The sequence below is a fragment of the Microcaecilia unicolor genome, chromosome 9 (genome assembly GCF_901765095.1).
Source record: "Microcaecilia unicolor chromosome 9, aMicUni1.1, whole genome shotgun sequence".
Taxonomy (NCBI): domain Eukaryota; kingdom Metazoa; phylum Chordata; class Amphibia; order Gymnophiona; family Siphonopidae; genus Microcaecilia; species Microcaecilia unicolor.
In genome coordinates this window covers 191,981,435-192,001,420 of record NC_044039.1, presented here as the reverse complement: position 1 = coordinate 192,001,420, position 19,986 = coordinate 191,981,435, and the positions used below count along the sequence as shown (strand labels likewise).

Here is a 19,986-nt window from a genome sequence, read left to right as displayed (position 1 = left end):
GCATGGTTTCCTTGCAAATGAAAACTGAAGGAGGCCAGTTATTGGAAACATTCTTTGGAAGCAGTCCATGCTCTGATCCATTACTGGGCAGGGATGGAGGGCTTCTGTTGAGACCCTGACATATTTTTCTTCTACAGTGATGTTAAGTTAATATGAGAATTGTCACACATGTTCAGGCCAAGGATTCCTCTGGCCCAGTATCATAACTCCAAACAACTGGTGCTTAATAAAGATGAAAAAGTTTATTTTTTCAATATAGTGATGAAACCCTTTAGGTTAAGGATGTAGGTCCAGATTTTGGCATAGGCAACATAGACTGCTGTATACAGTGCCAAATCTTGAAGGCAACAGACTGCCATCTAGGCCAGCCTGTGACAAAGAGGCTGTGATTTTAAGCTTTCAGCAGCATCGATTAAAAAAAACCCAAAACCAAATTGTGGGGTCTGTGAGTCTGCACATACCTTTAGGCCCTGCAGGGGCCCCATCCCTTGCAACCTGTATATATGGAGGAGGCTGGGCCACTACAGGCCCTGTGAGTGTATTCAGACCCACAGGCCCTATGCCTTTTTATTTGGGGGGGGGGGGGGGGGGGTTAACTTTTGCAGACACCGGGGCATAGCTACCATTGAACAAACCTTACAAAAAGCCCAAGGCTGCTCAGTGGTAGGGGGCCACTTGCTGTTCAACGTGATATGCCCTCAAATCCTTGGTGTCCCCCACTTTTGTCCCTTCTGTTTGGCATCAATGTCTGTCCCTTCCCACCTGCCCCCTTGCAGTTCTCCAGATTTGTGCCGGCAGCAGCAGCAACATAAACAGACGACATTTGGCTAGCCCTTCCAGGGCTTTCCCTCTGTTGCATTCCACCTCCTTTGATGTGACTTCCTATAGGTGGGATACGGCAGAGTGTTGCTGCCACTGCTAGTGCGAGTTTTGAGGACCATGGCGGAGGTGCAGGCTAGAGAGAGATGGCAGACTCATGGGGGGGGGGGGAGAGAGGAAGGGAGACATGCTGGGGTTTCCCTTGCTGGGAGGGGGTTGGAAGGGAGACTCTACCTGGTGGGGGGGGAAGAGACGCTGGACCCTGGGGAAAACAGAAAGAAGCGAGAAAGAGAGCCAGACGAAAAGGAGGTGAAGAGAGACAGAGAGATATTAGATTTGGGGAGGGGGAGTGGGGGGGGGGAGAGAGAGAGAGACTAGATCAGGGGAGGGGGAGAAATGCTGGACCAATGGTGGAAGGCCAGACTACGGGGGGGGGGGGGGGGGGAGTGGTCAGGGAGAGATTCTGGCCCTGGGTGGGAGGGCAGGAGCAGGAGAGGTACAGGCCCTGGGATGAAGGGTGCAAGAGGAAGGGAGTAGAGTGGGGAAAAGCTAGACATGGGGAGGGACAGGAATATAGAGAAGAGATGCTGGGAATGGAGGGACCGTAGGGACAGGGACAGAGAGGAGAGATGCTGAACAGAATAAGATAGGGACACGGAGGAGAGATGCTAAATATGAGGGGAGGATAGGGATAGTGAAAGGGTGAGGAAAAGAACGAAGACACAGAGAGATGCTACTAGTCAAGATGGATAAGGGATATAGAAGTAAGATGGAGATGGACGTAGAGAAGAAATGTCAAGAGGATACGAAATAGTGTTAAGAAAGAACAAAGAAATGCAGAAGAGAGACAGTGGGACCAAACCAATGCTCAGACAACAAAGGTAGAAAAAACTTTTGTTTTGTTTTCTTAAATGAATTTATTAATTGTAATATTTCAACATTGGAAAATGTGCACCTCTGATATTTTGCATTTAATTCTATTTCTATTACTATGATGGGTTTTCCATATAGGTTGGAATGTATTTGCTTTTTGCAGGGTTTGTTTACTGGCTCTCTGAAAGAATCTAACCTCCTCCCCCCCCCCCCCACCCCCCACCCCACACACATAAACACGCACTATCTTAGGAGAGATATTGAGATGTATTTTCAAAGCACTTAGACTTACAAAGTTGCATAGTAACCTATGGAACTTTAAGTCTAAGAGGCAGATGCAGCAACCAAACGTAAAAAAATCTAAATCGTTAAAGTCCCTAACGATTTTAAAATAACGAAAAATGCACCAAAAAAAAAGTCACACATGCTGAGATCGGTATTGAAACGTACAATGTATCAAAGAATCACAATACACATCGTTAATCGGCCCCCCAAATCATGCGCAGAGCAGCCAAGCGTTATGTTAGCTGCTCTGCGCATGCCACAAACAGTCAAAACACAGTCAAATCTCAAGCACATGGCTCCCAAATCAAAACAAAAATTAAAAAAAAGGGTCGGGAGGGGGCAAAGGCGCTGGTCAGGAGCGTCCTGTATGGCCGTCCTTGCCCCCCCCCACCCGTGGTCGCCGTTCCCCCCGCCCCACTTCCCCCTGCATTCTAAATTAAAAAGCAAGAAGAAAAGCAAACGTACCTTTAGCAGCCCCGGCCCCCCTCCCTTCCTCACTACTCTGTCTCCCCTCAGCTCCGCCTCCCGACATCCTCCGCCCTGTGCCCCGCCCCCTCTTGGGGTCGTCACCGCCATTCCCCTCCTCCATCGGGCCCCCCTCCCTCTTACCGGGCCCGTGCAGCGCCTCTCTCCTCTGTCTGAAGGCGCTGCACGGGCAAGAAGAAAGCTGATGCCTGCCTTCGCCCAGCTTCTGTCGCGCGTCTCTCTCCTCCTGGGCCCGCCCCTGTCTGACGTCGGTGTCAAAAAAGCAGCTTTCGATTATACCGATTTCGCCGCTTTTGAGACATCGCCGGTCATCTCCCGATTTATGTCGGAAGATGCCTGGCGATCACTTTCGAAAATAAGCCTGATAGTAACGTAGTAGATGACGGCAGAAAAAAAGACCTGCATGGTCTATCCAGTCTGCCCAACAAGATAAACTCATATGTGCTACTTTTTGTAGAACCAGCTACCAGATTAGGGTGCTGCAGTCATGTTATAGTTGTGTACATTGCCGTATTACCAGAGAGTAAGGTTAAACGGTCAGTATTCTCAATGGAGAAGGGTAGATAGTGGGGTTCCCCAGGCGACTGTGCTGGGATCACTGCTTTTTAACATATTTATAAATGATCTGACTAACTAGTGAGGTAATTAAATTTGCTGATGACACAGTTATTCAAAACTATTAAATTGCAAAGGATTGTGAAAAATTGCAAGAGGACCTTATGAGACTGGGAGACTGGGCATCCAAATGGCAGATGACGTTTAATGGTGATGCATATGGGAAAGAGGAATCCAAACTATAGCCACGTGATGCAAGATTTCACATTAGGAGTCACTGCCCAGGAAAAGGTTCAAGGTATCATCGTTGATGATACGTTGAAACCCTCCACTCAGTGTGCTACGGCGTCTAAGAAAGCAAATAGGAATTATTAGGAAAGGAGTGGAAAACAAAATGAGAATGTGTTAATGCTTTTGCATCCCTCCATTTTGTGACTGCACCTCGAATACTGCTTGCAATTCTGGTTACCACATCTCAAAAAAGATATAGCAGAATTAGAAAAAGTAGAGAGAAGGGTGATGAAAATGATAAAAGGAATGGGGTGACTTCCCTGTGAGGAAAGTCTAAAGCAGCTAGGGCTCTTCAGCTTGGAGAAGAGACAGCTGAGGGGAGATATGGTAGAAGTCTATAAAATACTGAGGGGCCCGTTTACAAAACTACATGGGTAACATACGCCAAATTAGCACTACTGCCAGGTTAGCACGTGTGTCTGGCAGTAATTCCGACTTTGATGCACGCCAAATCCCACAGTAGAAATATATTTCTATTTTTTACTGTGGGGGGCATTCCCGGTGTTAATTGACAGTTAAGCCACATTGGTGTGCACTTGAAAAATGCATTATATTCAGAGTACTTAGCTTTTTCAGCTACAATACACAATGGAGACACATATCACTGACATAGATCCATGTTTCGCTCTAAGCTGTTTCAAGGTAGTCTCCTATAAGGTGGAACGATATTATAATTAATTCCTAAATACTGACAGAGCTTATTATACCCCGACTCAAAACCAACCGTTACTCAACCACACTGTTTTTTACTCGCGGCTTCTAAGATGGCCGCCATCTCTTTTAGAGGTAGGCTTTATAGCCAAAGCGGTCTACACGTGACCTCAAGTGCCAATCATCCCTCCCAGCTGAACAGCTGATCTCCCAAAACTCAGAATATTGTAATTCAGTTCCCTAAATCAGTCATCCATTCAGTTTCACGATTAAGACCATAAGGTTCCACAGTGTTTAAAGTAAAGATTCAAAATTGTTCCCTAAAGTTCGATTTTCTCTAAATCACCTCCCTCCCACCCCTCTTTTACTTGATCTATAATCCACCAGTGTAATTCTGCTATTTGATGTTGATAATCCACACAATGTTGTACCAAAGGGGCTTCTACTTTCTTTGTGAGGATCCTAGATTTATGCTCGTTAAGGCGAGTTTTTATGACTCTCATGCTTCTCCCTACATATACATATACAAGTACTCTGAATATAATGCGTTTTTCAAGTGTATGATAGAAGGAAGATTAAATATTAAAATGTTTGTGAAACTACAAAAAAATATATAAAATATGATCAATAGAGTGTAGGAGTGGCCTAGTGGTTAGGGTGGTGGACTTTGGTCCTGAGGAACTGAGTTCGATTCCCGGCACAGGCAGCTCCTTGTGACTCTGGGCAAGTCACTTAACCCTCCATTGCCCGCCGCATTGAGCCTGCCATGAGTGGGAAAGCGCGGGGTACAAATGTAACAAAAATTTAAAAAAATAAATATAACTACAGAGTAAATATGTTTAACACATTTTTATTAAAGGTAACAGACAAGTACAGATTAACGCATCAATGACATACATATACCTCTCGCCATATTATTCAGTGCTTCTGAATGTTAAATATTGATCACAAACTTTTATAATTTAAACCCCTCCCCCTCCTTCCTTCCCATCTCTATATAACTGGTAAACACACAACTAACCACCCCCCTCCCTCCACATTGCCCACAAAGACAATATAAATGTACCCTCGACTGGCTAGTTCCTAGCGTTAAAGAAAAGAAAAGTATTAATTCTTCACCTTTCAAACTACAGAGTAAATATAACTACTTCGATAATAAGTAAAACAAGTAAAAACTTAAAAATTGGATTGATGAGGATTGTGGTGTCGCCTCTAGAAATATGCTTGGCTCATGAAAAGTTCCTAGCCAATTAAGAGGTGTGCCCGCTGATCTGATGGATCCTATTATGACCTGCTGATCTTGTTTTGACTTGTGTATATAGATCGGTTTAAAATCAAGCAGAGAAGTTGAGCATATTAAGAACAAATTGATTAACTGCTCCCTTCTAAAGCTATATATATGCCTATTGCTGTCTTCATGTTATCCTAGGTACTGAGCCTACCAACCAGTTTAGACTTACCCCTTTCTCCTCTGACCCATCTTCTATCTATCTTTCTATCCAATAATGGAGTTCTTTTTTTGCCCTCCCCCGCTCTATTCCTTCTTTCTCTTAAATTTAGTTTCCTCTACTTGTAACAATCATTTTTATTCAGTTTCAACAGATTAGTGCAAACACATCTGAGAAATTGCTACACATTAATAGTCCCTTCCATCCACCTCCCCCCCCCCCATCTGTGTGAGGAGGTATCCCCATTGAAACCCTATGTCCACTCAGTTTAAAATCCTGATGCGGGCTAAAGTGTGGAACAAAATTGTTCCTAACATCTTTGAAATCTCTGTCCTTTAGTTGAAGATATGTCTTTGATATCAAAGCACTCCAGAGAGAGTAAGGTTATCATTTGTGACCTCCAGTTCTGAAGTGTTGGAGGGGTAGCTTCCCTCCAGTGGAGCAGAACAGACTTCTTTGCTAGTAACACTCAACACAGAAAATCCTGGAGACCAGGGACTTTCAGCACAGACAAACCATAGTCATTAAACATCACCAGTGGAGATAAAGGTCCAGTCCCACTGTGTTTTAATCTCCTTCCTTACTGCTTTCCAAACTGATCACCAAGGGGCAACTCCAGAACATGTGACCCAACATTGTTGTACTGTGACCACATTTAAGACAAGCTGCTGTGTTCACAAATGTTGCTCCCCAAGCTCATTGAGGGGAGACGTAGAGATGAAGAATAAATTTATACTGCAACTCCCACATAGTCAAACTTGTCAGAGTGCGATATACCAAGAACAAAGCGTCTTTGAGCTTTTGTCCTGTGATCAATTCTCCAAGTTCCACCGACCATTGGGCTGCCAAGCTGTCAAAGTCTAAATCCTCTGTAGTATCCTTCAGATATCTATGATGATAAGTCAGAGGTACTTGATTTTGTGAATTTAGTGTTAAAGCCTCATTTAAAGTGTCTTGCACATCCTCACTTAGCTCCGTCCAAGGCAGGCTGCTCACATAGTGACACAATTGAAGGTATGCAAAGTAATCCGACTTTGGCAGCAAGTACCAATACTTATATCTTCAAATGATTGTAGGCGACCTTCATCCGTAATTAATTGAAACAAATATTACACTCCCATGGTTCTCCAATGCACAAAAACCAGGGAATCAGTTCCTGGAGAAAAGTCAGGGTTGTTATGGAGGGTGTGATATGGAGTTCCTGTTGCAGAAAAGTGGTGCCTCCTACACAACCATCTCCATGCCACCCTCGCTACCTTTACAAATATGTTTTGATATGTTAGCCGAGGCACACCCTTGCACAGTGTGGATTTGCTAACTGAAGTGAGTGTTTGAATACATATTGGTTTCCAAAAGGCCACAGAAAAGTCCCCCATGCCTCGGTACCACTCATTTAAATGTCTCATAATGCAAGCCACATTCAGATACCTCGTATTTAGTAAACCCAATCCCCCATGCAGCCTGGGCTTCCAATATAGGCAGTCTTGCACGTCTTCCTTGCCAGAGCACGTTCCTCCCTCCCTCTTAAATACAATGGCAACATCTGTGACACACACAACCATTTCGGAGCCAGAATCATATTATACAAAGCAACGCGTCCCATGAGTGATACCAGGTATGCTTGCCACAATCCCAATGTGCGTTTAGTAGTAGACATCAGTGGTTTTATTAATAGTATATAGGGCTGTCAGATCATTCAGAATGAGCACTCATAAATAATTAATATGACTTTCTGCCCAACTAAAGGGGAACTCTCTCTGCCACGAGTGACACATCTCTGGTGTAGAGGGAAGGACTTGGGATTTGATCCTATTAAGTTTGAAGCCAGAGACATGCCCATATTTTTCCACTGGGGTAAGGAGGTATGGAATTGACGTCTGCGGTTGTGTGAGTGTCAACATTATGTCGTCTGCAAAGGCTAGCACTTTAAATTGCCTCCCTTGAATCTTCACCCCCCCCCCCCCCACCCCGGCACTCCACCCCCCCCCCCCCCCGAAGCTCACATAGAAAGAGCTCCAAAGTTAAAATGAAGAGCAAAGGATACAAAGGGCAGCCCTGTCAGGTTCCATGATGGATGGCCTCAGTCACAGCCCCATTTACTAACAAAGCCACGCTCGGGTTAAAACATAGTACAGGACGGCAGAAAAAGACCTGCACGGTCCATCCAGTCTGCCCAACAAGATAAACTCATATGTGCTACTTTTTGTGTATACCCTACCTTGATTTGTACCTGTCCTCTTCAGGGCACAGACCGTATAAGTCTGCCCAGCACGATCCCTGCCTCCCAACCACCAGCCCTGCCTCCCACCACCAGCTCTGCCACCCAATCTCGGCTAAGCTCCTGAGGATCCATTCCTTCTGAACAGGATTCTTTTATGTTTATTCCACGCATGTTTGAATTCCGTTACCGTTTTCATTTCCACCACCTCCTGCGGGAGGGCATTCCAAGCATCCACCACTCTCTCCGTGAAGAAATACTTCCTGACATTTTTCTTGAGTCTGCCCCCCTTCAATCTCATTTCATGTCCTCTAGTTCTACCACCTTCTCCTCTCCAGAAAAGGTTCGTTTGCGGATTAATACCCTTCAAATATTTGAACGTCTGTATCATATCACCCCTGTTTCTCCTTTCCTCCAGGGTATACATGTTCAGGTCAACAAGTCTCTCCTCATACGTCTTGTAACGCAAATCCCATACCATTCTCCTAGCTTTTCTTTGTACCGCTTCCATTTTTTTTTACATCCTTCACAAGATACAGCCTCCAAAACTGAACACAATACTCCAGGTGGGGCCTCACCAACGTCTTATATAGGGGTATTAAAACCTCTTTTCTTCTGCTGGTCACACCTCTCTCTATACATCCTAGCAATCTTCTAGCTACGGCCACTGCTTTGTCACACTGTTTCGTCGCCTTCAGATCCTCAGATACTATCACCCCAAGATCCCTCTCCCCGTCCGTACCTATCAGACTCTCCCTTCCTAACACATACGTCTCCCTTGGATTTCTACTCCCTAAATGCATCACTTTGCACTTCTTTGCATTGAATTTTAATTGCCAAACGTTAGACCATATTAGTTAGTATACATCACCTCCACCGCTCTTAAGAACCACCCCGTGATTCCCAGGTATTAAAGAGTAGCAAATAAGAAGGGCCAAGAGACCCTTTCAGAAGCTCGCTGTGCATCTAAGCTGGTCATCAGCATGGGTATATCCTGCCAGTTTCCTAATGTTAAGCACTGACTGCCTGCCCCTCACAAAACCAGCTTGATCTTTGTGTATGACCTCAAGGAGACTTAACTCCAACCTGGAGACCAAAATCCAGGAGAGGATTTTTATGTTCACATTGATAAGTGAAATAGGACGGTAACTCCCGGGTCATTTCCTGGTTGGTCAGGTTTGGGTATAAGACAAACAATGCTGTATTCTCTTGCAGGGGAAAGTGCGAGTCCTCTACTACTGCTTCAAAATAACTAATTAAGGGTCCCACCAGCTGTGGTTGTAGTTCGTTTCCTCTATTTCTTATGTATTGTAAGCAGCTTAGATATTTTTTGATGTGCAGGATAGCAAGCCTTTAATAAACCTGAAAATGGGGTGTGGCCATGGGCATGTCTAAAAACTATGCATGCTGTTATAGAATACACCTGCTCAGCACCTTATTTAGGTATAGGCATTTACACCAAGTTTAGTCACGCAGATGGGCATTAGGCATGTTCTGGAAACCGTGCCTAACTTTAGGCGTAGTTTATAGAATAAGCCTGGGTGTATTTTTTTGCGCCAATTTTTAAGGTGCCATATATAGAATCTAGCCCTTTATGTCTAAAATTAGAATTTAATGGAAAAATTAATTGTTCTAGATCTAGAAGTTACCACAGCTATTAAAAGAAATATGTATGTTTCTAGCCAGTAGGTGTCAACTTAATCAACATTTATTCAAGTCCCAATGATCGGATGCTCTGGGCCATAGATAGCAGATGGAATGTTTATGTGCGAGTTGCAGTTACAGAAGAGATGCCTGTTGGCACTGACTGGGAACATGTACCAGGTAATTAAAAAAAATATATATATACATATATAAAATATTAAATTGTATTATACATTAAAAACTTCTAGATTTATTGTAGGTTATATATTTGTCAGTAAAAGACTTGGAACATACTGTGATAGCTGTTTATCCTGTTTTCTGTCTGGTGTGAGGGCAAGGCCTTAGATCCCCTCATTTGTTCTGCACAAAAACTGCTTGAATACCTCCTACACCTCTCTGAGTCTGATTTGAAAACTCTGTAAAGGTTCATCTCAGTGCAGTTAGTGTAGGGGGTAAGCCCATCTCTGTACAGCCTCTAGTTGTTCACTTCATGCAAGTTTCGTTATTGACAAAGCCCCCTATCAAAAACTCCAGCTGCGTCATGGGATCTCAACATTGTCCTCGCCCAGCTGATGAAAGCTTCTTTTGAGTCGCATGATTCCTGTCATCTGAAGTATTTGACCTGGAAAGTTGTGTTTCTGGTGGCGCTCACTTCAGCTCGCATGGTCAGTGAGCTTCAGGTCCTAGTAGCGGATCCACCTTACACTAAGTTTCACCACAATAGAGTTGTTCTCCGCATGCACCCTAAGTTCCTTCCTAAGGTAGTGTCGGAGTTCAATCTTAATCTGTTAGTCATTCTACCAACATTTTTCCCCAAAACACATGCCCATCCTGGTGAGAGTGTACGGCATACTTTGGATTGCAAGTGAGCCTTAGCCTTCTATCTGGAGCAAACTAAAGCCCATAGACAGCCCACCCAGCTTTTTGTTTCTTTTGACCCAAACAGGATGGGGGTAGTCATTGGCGGACACACAGTTTCCAGTTGGCTAGCAAATTGCATCTGCTTTACTTATGCCTAGGCTGGGCTGACACTAGAGGGATAAGTCAAGGCTCATAAAGTCAGAGCCATGGCTATGCCGGAAGACCACTTGAAGTCAGCCTCCATAGGGAAGGTTTGCAAAGCTTATGATGTGGTCAAATGTCCACACATTCACATCTCATTACTGCCGGTTCGGGCAAGCATTCCTGCAGAATTTGTTCAGTGTCAGAATCCAACTTCAACCCCCTAGGTCCAGTTTTCTTCTGTTCCAGGCTGTTTCAGGTTGATTGAATTACAGGCCTTGATGTTTCGAGTCCTTATTGCTACTATTACTACTACTACTACTACTATTTGACATTTCTAGAGCGCTACAAAGTGTACGCAGCGCTGTACAAACACAGAAGAAAGACAGTTCCTGCTCAAAGAGCTTACAATCTAATAGACAAAAAGTAAAGCATTTAAATTTAAAATATTTAAGCAGTCAAGCACAAGAGAACAGTCACAGAAGGACTGAAGATGTTGAAGGGTGGTCAGTGTGATTAGGTGTAACTAGGTGTCCTAGCATCTCCTGTCACTGACCCTGGTAGAGCTGCTGATCTTCCCTCAGAGCCACCCTTGCTGCCAGCCCCCTTCAGAGTTGCTACTGCTGCTACCCCCTCCCCTAAAGTTGTTGGTGCTGCTGACCCCTCTCCCACCTGAGAGCTTCTGGTGCCACTGACCCCCACCCACATTAGAGCTGCTGGTGCTGCTGTCCCCTCCCCTCCCCCCCCATGAACTGCTGGTGCCTTTAACCCCCTCCCCTGTGAAAGCTTCTGGTGTTGCTGACATTCTCCGCCCCCCTGGAAAAAAAAGAGCTACTGGTGTTGCTGGGATCCCCCTGAAAGCAGGTATCACTGCTGGGACCCCCTCAGAGCTGCTGATGAGAGTTGGAAAATCATCAGTCATAAGCAGCTGTGCTGCTCACTTTCTCTTCCTCACTGAAATTGTATTGCAAGAAGAGGAGAGAGTGAATGGCTGTATATTGGGGTGCTTCCTCCTCCTCCTCCTGTGTCTGCTTGGTGCTGAATGCTCATGTGATTCGCAAGGGCCTCTGTACAGCCCCTCGGTTCACATGAGCAGTTGGCTCTAGGTAGGCACAAGTGAAGAAAGCAACCAGATGTGCAGCTATTCACCCTCTCCTCCTGCAGTAAAATTTCAGCTGGAGAGAGGGTGAACAACGCAGCTGCTGCCTGTGGCTGTGGATAATGGGGGGCTGCGCATGGAAAGGTAATTGTGTGCCATGGGGATAGGAGGAGGGAGCTGTACAAAATGAATATGTACCATGGGGTTGGTGGGCTGAGCATGTTAATTGTGTGCCATGGTGTGGGGGAGTGCTGAGCAAACTAATTGTGTGCCATGGAAGGGCTGTTTAAGCTGATTGTGTACCAAAGGGATGGGGGGGGGGGGGGGGGGCTGCACAAGGCAAGGTAATTGTGTGTCGTGGGGATGGAGGAGGGGCTGAGCAAGGTGAATGTGCAATATGGGGGATGAGAGAGCTGGCAGAGAAAGCCATGGGAATGAAGAGCAGCAAGCTGAGAGTGTGACACTGATACAGTATGGTTGTTTGACGTTAGCCTTCTTTATTTCTAACTCTCCATTCCCGGGGATAAAAGAAACAGACTGGGAGTGGGGAAAGTTCATTATGGTAAAATATCTTTTCTGAGATATCTAGAGGGTGAGATCTTTCGAGTTGGTACATCTGTTTCAGGATTGCAACACCCCTTTGTTCAGACAAATGTTCTTTTTGAATGATTGCTGGGTTGGTTGTTTCTACTCAATACAGATTATTATAAAAGAAAATGAGAAACATTTAGCAATTAAAAAAAAAAAGTAGTTAACCCAAGAAATCGCATACCCCACTTTAGGTACTTTGCAGTTTTTAAGCTGTAGAAAATGAAAAAACATCAACATTGTGAAAAAAATTGCATAGTCCCATTCTACTGACCCTGTAGTACACAAAACTTTCAAAAATGAAAGTTGCTCCTCTAACTTTTTATAGCCTTTGTGTTTATTTGTAAGCCTACTTTTGGTACATTTTTGCTCTGTGGGTCACACTTTTTTGTATAGATATTAAAAAAAAAAACCAAACAGTTAAAATGTATTGCTATATTTGTTATGGTTTGAGTGCTTTATAACATTTTCAAATTTGACTGATAATTAAGGTAAACTCTGTTGTTGTCTCCACTTTTGTGCTGCTATATATTGATTTACTTATGGAGGATATTAGCCAGGGCTTTTTTTGAGGGGGTACTGAGTACCGGCACCTTTTTCATTGTCTGCTAAAATTGACCCATGGTCCCCAAGTTTTAATGAAAGATCTCAGGCCCTACACACCAATTCTGCCTTGTCATAGATTCTGTGACTGGTTGCAGGGGACTTGGCTGTTGTGGGGTGGGTGCCTCAGTAATCACCCCACCCCTGAAAGACGGCTTGTCATTTGAGTACCGGCACCTTTTACGCTAGAAAAAATGCACTGATATATATATATATTTTTTTGTTACATTTGTACCCCGCGCTTTCCCACTCATGGCAGGCTCAATGCGGCTTACATATACAGGTACTTATTTGTACCTGGGGCAATGGAGGGTTAAGTGACTTGCCCAGAGTCACAAGCAGCTGCCTGTGCCTGAGGTGGGAATTGAACTCAGTTCCCCAGGACCAGAGTCCACCACCCTAACCACTAGGCCACTCCTCCACTGTCTGTCTCACGGTAAATACAGAAGAGCCTTAGATGTGATGGTAAAAACCAGGATTGTGTAGTCTGTTCAGTATTGAATCAAGAATGGGAAGACTAGAGGGTTCTTTTATTCTTAACTATGTCATTTCCTATATTTGTATTCACATAAACCCATAAGATACAATTGTGTTCATGTTTCTATGAAGGACTACAAGCATGCCAATTGGCCCTAAGTATCAGGACAGTATGGGCACGGTGTCCAAATGGAGATATTGCACGGCGCTATGGAATCACAGACAAAAACTCTGCAGGAGACTACTGGAAGAAAATTCCAGGAAGCGTGATTTGTTTGACAGGTACATTAGTACTATAAAGTAAATTATGGTACAATGTCAGTGGTGATTGCTATGAATAATGTAAACCAGCAGTTGGCAATTTGTTTGGCAGAGTGCCAAAAACACATAAATGCTCTTTAGAGATGTTAGTGCACCATTCTTTGCAGGGGCGGGGTTGAGGAGGGTTCCCTTGAACAATTCCAACCTGAGTAGTTAAGGATCCCCTCCCATAATGAAAATTGTGTCCATTCCAGCAGTAGAGGTATCCCCTGCCAGAAACCTACTTCTCTTAGATGTCCCCTTGACAAAATCTGGCCACCTCCAGGAAATCTTACACCTCTGATATATGTTGTCTCTCCACCTCCTGGCATATTGCAAACGTTTTCAAAACTGTGTGCACCATATTCATCATGAGATTAACCTAGTCAGCCTGTGACATTCGGATTCTCATGCTAGCACTGGACAGGAAACAGCATATCAGGAGGAAGGTGTATGTGTGTCGAAGGTTACTGCTCTCTTCTGTTATCAGAGCAGCTTTTTCCTAGATTTGGTGGGGGGAGTAACCTGCAGGCCACAAGACCATGGGAAGTATACACAGAAAATGTCATTAAGCAGAGTTTTGGTAATTTTAAATACTGAATGTCATAAATATTTTCAGAATAGCCATGCTATCATTTCCATTGTTTTTAGTTAAATTTTTACTTACCACAGAAGGTCTATGGAGCTCTGTCCATTTCTGGTTCTGACATTACGTAATATTACAGTCTGCTACAGTTGGTACTGACATTCAAGCAGCCCTCTGTATATAAAGGTTGCCTACCCATATCCTAGATACTCTAATAATAAACAGTTCATGGGAATTTTATGAGGAGATGGTCCAAAATGTAAAGTGTGTGTTAAAACTACCTTAGAAGCCACATGCTCCTGGCATGGTTTACCAGGTCTTCAGGATGTGAAGGTCACTAATCCAGGAATGGAAAGGTACATGGATTGCACGTTCTGATTAAGTAATTTACCTCTGTGCAGTAACTGTATGGGAAGATGCTAGGAATACACCCAACATTTAACTCACAGGCTTTGCACTTACCACAGTAATTTGAGCATTTACTGCATTTAATTAAAGGATTCTTCGGCCTAGCTGGTGCTGGATCTGCAACCTCCACCTTCCATGAGTCATACACATTGCTGTTTTGAGACTGCTGCTCTGATAGTTTTTCACTTTTTGAAGCTGACTTGTTAATAGAAGTTGAAATATGTTTCTCCTACTTTTTCCTCATGATTGTTAAGAACATAAGCATTGCCATACTGGGACAGCCTGAAGGTCCATTAAGCCCCAGTATCCTGTTTCCAACATTAGCCAAGCCAGCTTCACGTTCTTGGTGAGATTGCAAAAGAGTGAAACAGATTTTATGCTACTTACCTTAGAAATAAGCAGTGGATTTTCCCAAGTCCATATTAATAATGACTTATGGACTTTTCTTTTAGGAATGGTCCAAACCTTTTTTAAACACTGCTAAGCTAACTGCTTTTACCACATTCTCTGGCAACGAATTCCAGAGCTTAATTACACATTGCATGAAGACATATTTTCTCTGATTTTTGTTTTAATTTACTACTTAGTAGCTTCATTGCGTGCCCCGTAGTCCTTGTATTTTTGGAAAGAGTAAACAAGCGACTTACATCTACCCGTTCCACTCCACTCAGTATTTTATAGACCTCTATCATATTATTATTGCTTTATAGAAGCAGCATTAATATACACAGCATATAATATTTACAGCATTAATAAGAGCTGTGAAAAAGAAATTAGAATATAAGTGGCATTAAAACCTGAATAGAATAAGCTCTATGTGTTACACTGTAAGTCCTTTGGGGCAGGGATCTGTAATTGGTGGAACCAGTGGCTTTCTGAGTCCAGCGCTTTCTCTTTTCAGTGACCCCTATGGATGAACTCTGGGCCATCAGTTGCTCTGGACATCTTCTTCAGCGTCTCACCAAAAGCTTTAGCCATCTACAGGGCTCACAGAAAAAGAGTAACGGTTCCCCCTCCATTCACACCAGCGAGTTTGAAGACGAATGGGAAGTCATCTGAAGGGACTGCAGGATTTAAGCAGGTGGAGCTGAATAGTAAGAAACTGCTGTTGACGCAGTCTAGTGAAGGACACAAAGCTGCTCATGTTTGGACTTACACGTTACTTTAAAATCAGTGCCTCGACTGATCCTCTCTTCTAACCATTATCTGTTTCAGTACAGTAACATAGACATGGCATAGCAGAATTGCTAAGATGTATGACAGTATGTTTCAAAGCACGTTTATAGGTTTTTATGTTTGGTTAATACCATGCTTATTCTGCACCTTCAAGAAAAAATAGTCTGTGTATGTAATTAAATCACCATGCATGCTGCTATCAAAGTAAACATTTAAATTTTGAATACAGTTTAATATTATTTTCTCCTCAGCTAACATATCTTGTCTATGTAAACATTTTTACAAGAAAGAAAACATGGCAAATTTTAAAATCGTATGTCAGTTCGTTTGAAGTCAGTTTTAACTCACTTACATCCTTAAGTCTTTACTCTTAGTCCATGACAGAGATTTGCATGTCTGCTAACAACTCTATGCAAATTTATCTCATGCATATTTATTAGAGGTATCCTGAAAGCCTGACCTGTTAGCAGCCCTCAAGGACTGCAAAATGAAAACTAATGACTTATTGTTCTTCACAGTACCAGCGGTTTTCACAAGTTAAATGTTTTGGGATTTTTGGTCTTAATACTGTAGGGATTTTGACTAGGCGAGCAGAATCACAAATTTCCCTACCTTTTACTCAGCACATTATACACCAGTGTGCTGTGCAATAGGCAGGTGGAAACTTAATGTTTGAGTTGCAGTTTCATTTATTGGTAACCTAAACTGGTCAGGAAACATATACTTCATTTTTATTGATTTATAGGAATGTGAATCTCCTAATGATTTTTTTGAAGAATGTTTAACATTTCTTTTTTTGTGGAACAGTTACAGGATCCTGTATGGAGGAGGAGGAGGAAAATGAAAAGTCATAGCATACTCTGTATTAACTTTCAAAAAATTTTGCAGATTTCTCTGTCATTGTGAATAGATGAGTTTTAGAAATATAATCTAAATGCACCTTACATTGTCAAATAGGCAGATATATGGTTATGTTTGTAAGACCCATCTACCACAAAGAAATAATGGAAGATTTTTTTTAAAGCCCATCCACTGGAGTTTAGATTAAAAGCAGAGTCTTGCGGGAAAAGCAAGTTTATGATGAATGTGAATGTATCCCTGGTGTTCTGTGAGAGCCCCTTGGCAAAAGTCATCTTCTGTGTAAGACCTGCCAACTGAACCCCAATTAAGGCTTGTCACTGCCAATCACAACATAGGGCTCCAACAATGCTACTCATTCCTGATGCCTTGTGCCTTTTTTGTTAGTAGTAATCATTGACACTTGCTTGTTTCGACTTGAATGTTGTATATTATTTCCTTCAGTTAGTGTTAAAAGCCCATCTATTTTTAGTTCAATTTTTGTTACTGAAAGATGATACATTATCCCCACAGTCACTTATGCTGTATTTGTATTACTATTTTTATTTTGAATTCCATTTTGGTTCTTGTTGTGCTTTGAGACAAGTGCAATAAATTAACCTTTTTTTATTTAAACAGTTGTAGTCAAGTGTTGTTTGGTTTGTGAAAGCGAGAGGCCTCTAGCACTAAGTGGATTTGTATGCAGATGTGTGAGATTCTCTGTAGTCTAGTTCTGACCCAAGTTATTGTGCAGTTCTCTGGCCTGTGCTTTAGTGCTGACACTTGAAACTGCACCAAATTGTTCATGAATAGTAGTGAGACTGAATCAAGGAGGTTTAATTGATAGGAGAGGGCAGAGCTTGCTGCCAAACATAATGTAATTTGAGTGTATCAAGATGGCAGCTGCTACATAGGGAAGCAATTAAACCTCCTTTGGCCTAGACAGCTTCAGCCTTGCCATCTCCTGTCAATCAAACTTCCTTGGGCTGAATATACAAGTTGATGGAATTCTAGTAATAGGGTAGCGCAGTGGTTACAGCACTGAGCTTGACATCCAGGGGTGCCCGGTTGAACTCTCACTGCTGCTGTTTGTCAATCCTTCATTGCCTCAGCTACAAAATTAGATTATAAACTCTCCAGGAGTAGGGAAATACCTAGTGTACCTAAAATGCCTTGAGCTACTATTGAAAAACGTGTGAGCAAAATCCAAAATAAAAATAAAGTAATAACTCCTATACAGAGAGGGCTGAAAAGCAGCTGCTCTCTTACCTGCAATTCACGATCCTGACAGACAAGTTTGACATTGGTAAAACTTTTCATCTTATGTTGGACCCTGATGATGATGCTGCAGTTACACAATCTACTTGAGTAGTTGGTTATTTTCATTCCCACATTTTACCATCTTGTTTTCATAACTTCTGTTATTTATGAACCATGAATGTAATAAACAAGGGAAACATGGTGGGATTTACCTGCAATTAACTAATCGTATTAATTTGAGTATTTGAAATAAAGTAACACCCTTGAGCTTCCACTGAACTGTTTAACACACAATGCTACATGCTACCCAGTAATTAATTCATCAGTCAAATCATAATGAGTCTTTTTGTTTACTGCCGCTGGCAAATCCAAACATTATACTCATAGTATAGGAGCTCAGAACAGCTAGAAATGATGTGTTAGAAATAACACTAGCATATTGCGATTGTTTTTCCAGGGGTCTTTGTTTTCATGCTGTTAAATGATAGGACCCAGAGAAGCCATCAAACTAAGCTAATGTCATGTTTGGTTGGTATTATCTCTGACTCAGGAGGTAGGTTACAGTCTGTTATTTAACGAGTAAAACATGTCCCCCGGGATAGAAGTCACAAACAAAGAATTTCTCTATTTTTAAATGTTATGTTGCTACTGTGACCAGTGATGCAGTGTAGTGGGTTCCTGGTTGTTATCAGATGCCTCTTATTAACTTACTAGTAAAACAGCCCCGTTTCTGATGCAAATGAAACGGGGGCTAGCAATGTTTTCTTCTGTGTGCATGTGGGAGTGTGTGTGTCCCTGCCCTCTGGCCTCTGCCCTCTCTCCCCTCCCCCCTCTGAGTCCTTCAGTAAAAAAGCTGCTGTTTTCCTTCACTGACTGTTTGTGTTACAGAGAGGGCGGGGCAGACACTCATGGGGAAACCGGATATCTCTCCCCCTTCACACTTCCGTCTGGAGGCTTCATAGAACGTTGGTGTTGCCTTTTATATAGAGAGATGCCTACAAAGCAGCTCTAGAGAAGGAGCTGACCAAAGCCTTTGATATGCACTTGGAGGCATATCACTGACTGGAACAAAAATATTGTTTGACATTCTGTTGCACTTGGAAACCTTTCTAAAATTCATGGTAGAGTAGCTCTTTTATTCTGCGGATTGGCTGTGATAGAGGGAAATTCTGCATAGTTGCTAAAAGGAAGTCTGATTTTTCAAGCTTGTATGACATTTTATAGCATATATTCACAGTACCAGTTGCGAAATCAAATCAATATATAGGGGCATTTTTCAGATTTTTCCTTTGAAATTTGCCCTGAGAAAAAAGACCTGCAGAAATGTATATTTTTTCCATTAAAAATGTTGCAGTTATGAAAATTGTAAAACTGGATTGTCGTCTCCCCTGGCTTAACCCTGCTACTGGGAACACATTTCTGCACAATGTGGATAAAATTCCATGTTATGAAACAATGTGCATACTTTTAATTACTTGAAAGAGGGTTAATTTTCAAAAGGCCTTTTACCTGGATGAATTGATATTTACTCAGAAAGTTATCTTTGAAAATTGTCCTTCATGGACAAATAACATTCATATACAGGTTATATACCCCACTTTTACTTCTTTTGTAAAATGTTATTCTGAATAGTGGTAATAACTTACCCTTTTCAGCCTTCCTTCCTTGAATGCTCCAGCAGGTAAAGCACTAAGCCAGACCAGGGTTCTATCAGATTAATGACGGAAAGAGGAATTTAATATAATTTAAAATACTTGTATTTCACCTTTTTACTCATAGAAAATACCACGCAACTACGAACCTAAGTGTATGACCCTGCATTTTTTAGCATTAAATCTTAGTTGCCAACTGCTAGACCATTCTTCAAGCTTCACTAGATCCCTCCACGCCTTCCGGGGTGTCTACCCTATTACAAAGTTTGGTATCGTCCGCAAAGAGACAAACCCTACCAGACAGTCCTTCCACAATATCATTCATAAAAATGTTAAAAAGAGCTGGCCCAAGGACCAACCCCTGCAGTACACCACTGATAACATCCTTTTACTCAGAAATTCCATTTATCACTACCCTCTGTCTCCTTCCACTTAACCAGTTTTTAATCCAGTCAGTCACTTTAGCGTCCATACGAAGGGTACTCACTTTATCAGTCACCTATGCGGAACTGTGTCAAAGGCTTTGCTAGAATCATGCTAATCACTTTGGGGCACTTTTACTAAAGCTTAGAGCACACTGATGGACATTGGTATGTACTAAGTGCCAAGAGCCTATTTTAAATTTAAGGCCTTCTTAGCATTTAACACATGCTAATTCTGACATTCACCAAGCTTTAGTAAAAGGGCACCTTTCTTTTGAATTGGTCTGTGTTTCATATGTATTATTT

At 42.5% G+C, this 19,986-nt stretch overlaps 1 protein-coding gene across 2 annotated transcripts in view; it reads left to right on the top strand.

The window, feature by feature from the left end:
* The window catches only part of TECPR2 (tectonin beta-propeller repeat containing 2), a 158,445-nt gene extending 141,168 nt beyond the window's left edge, over positions 1-17,277 (top strand). For both annotated transcript variants that reach the window (XM_030214188.1, XM_030214189.1), the window contains exons 17-19: positions 9,309-9,450; positions 13,172-13,321; positions 15,235-17,277. In XM_030214188.1, coding sequence (XP_030070048.1) covers positions 9,309-9,450; positions 13,172-13,321; positions 15,235-15,392 — 450 coding nt within the window. In that variant the 3' untranslated portion in view covers positions 15,393-17,277. The remainder of the gene's footprint in view (positions 1-9,308; positions 9,451-13,171; positions 13,322-15,234) is intronic.
* The last annotated feature ends 2,709 nt before the right edge of the window (positions 17,278-19,986 follow it).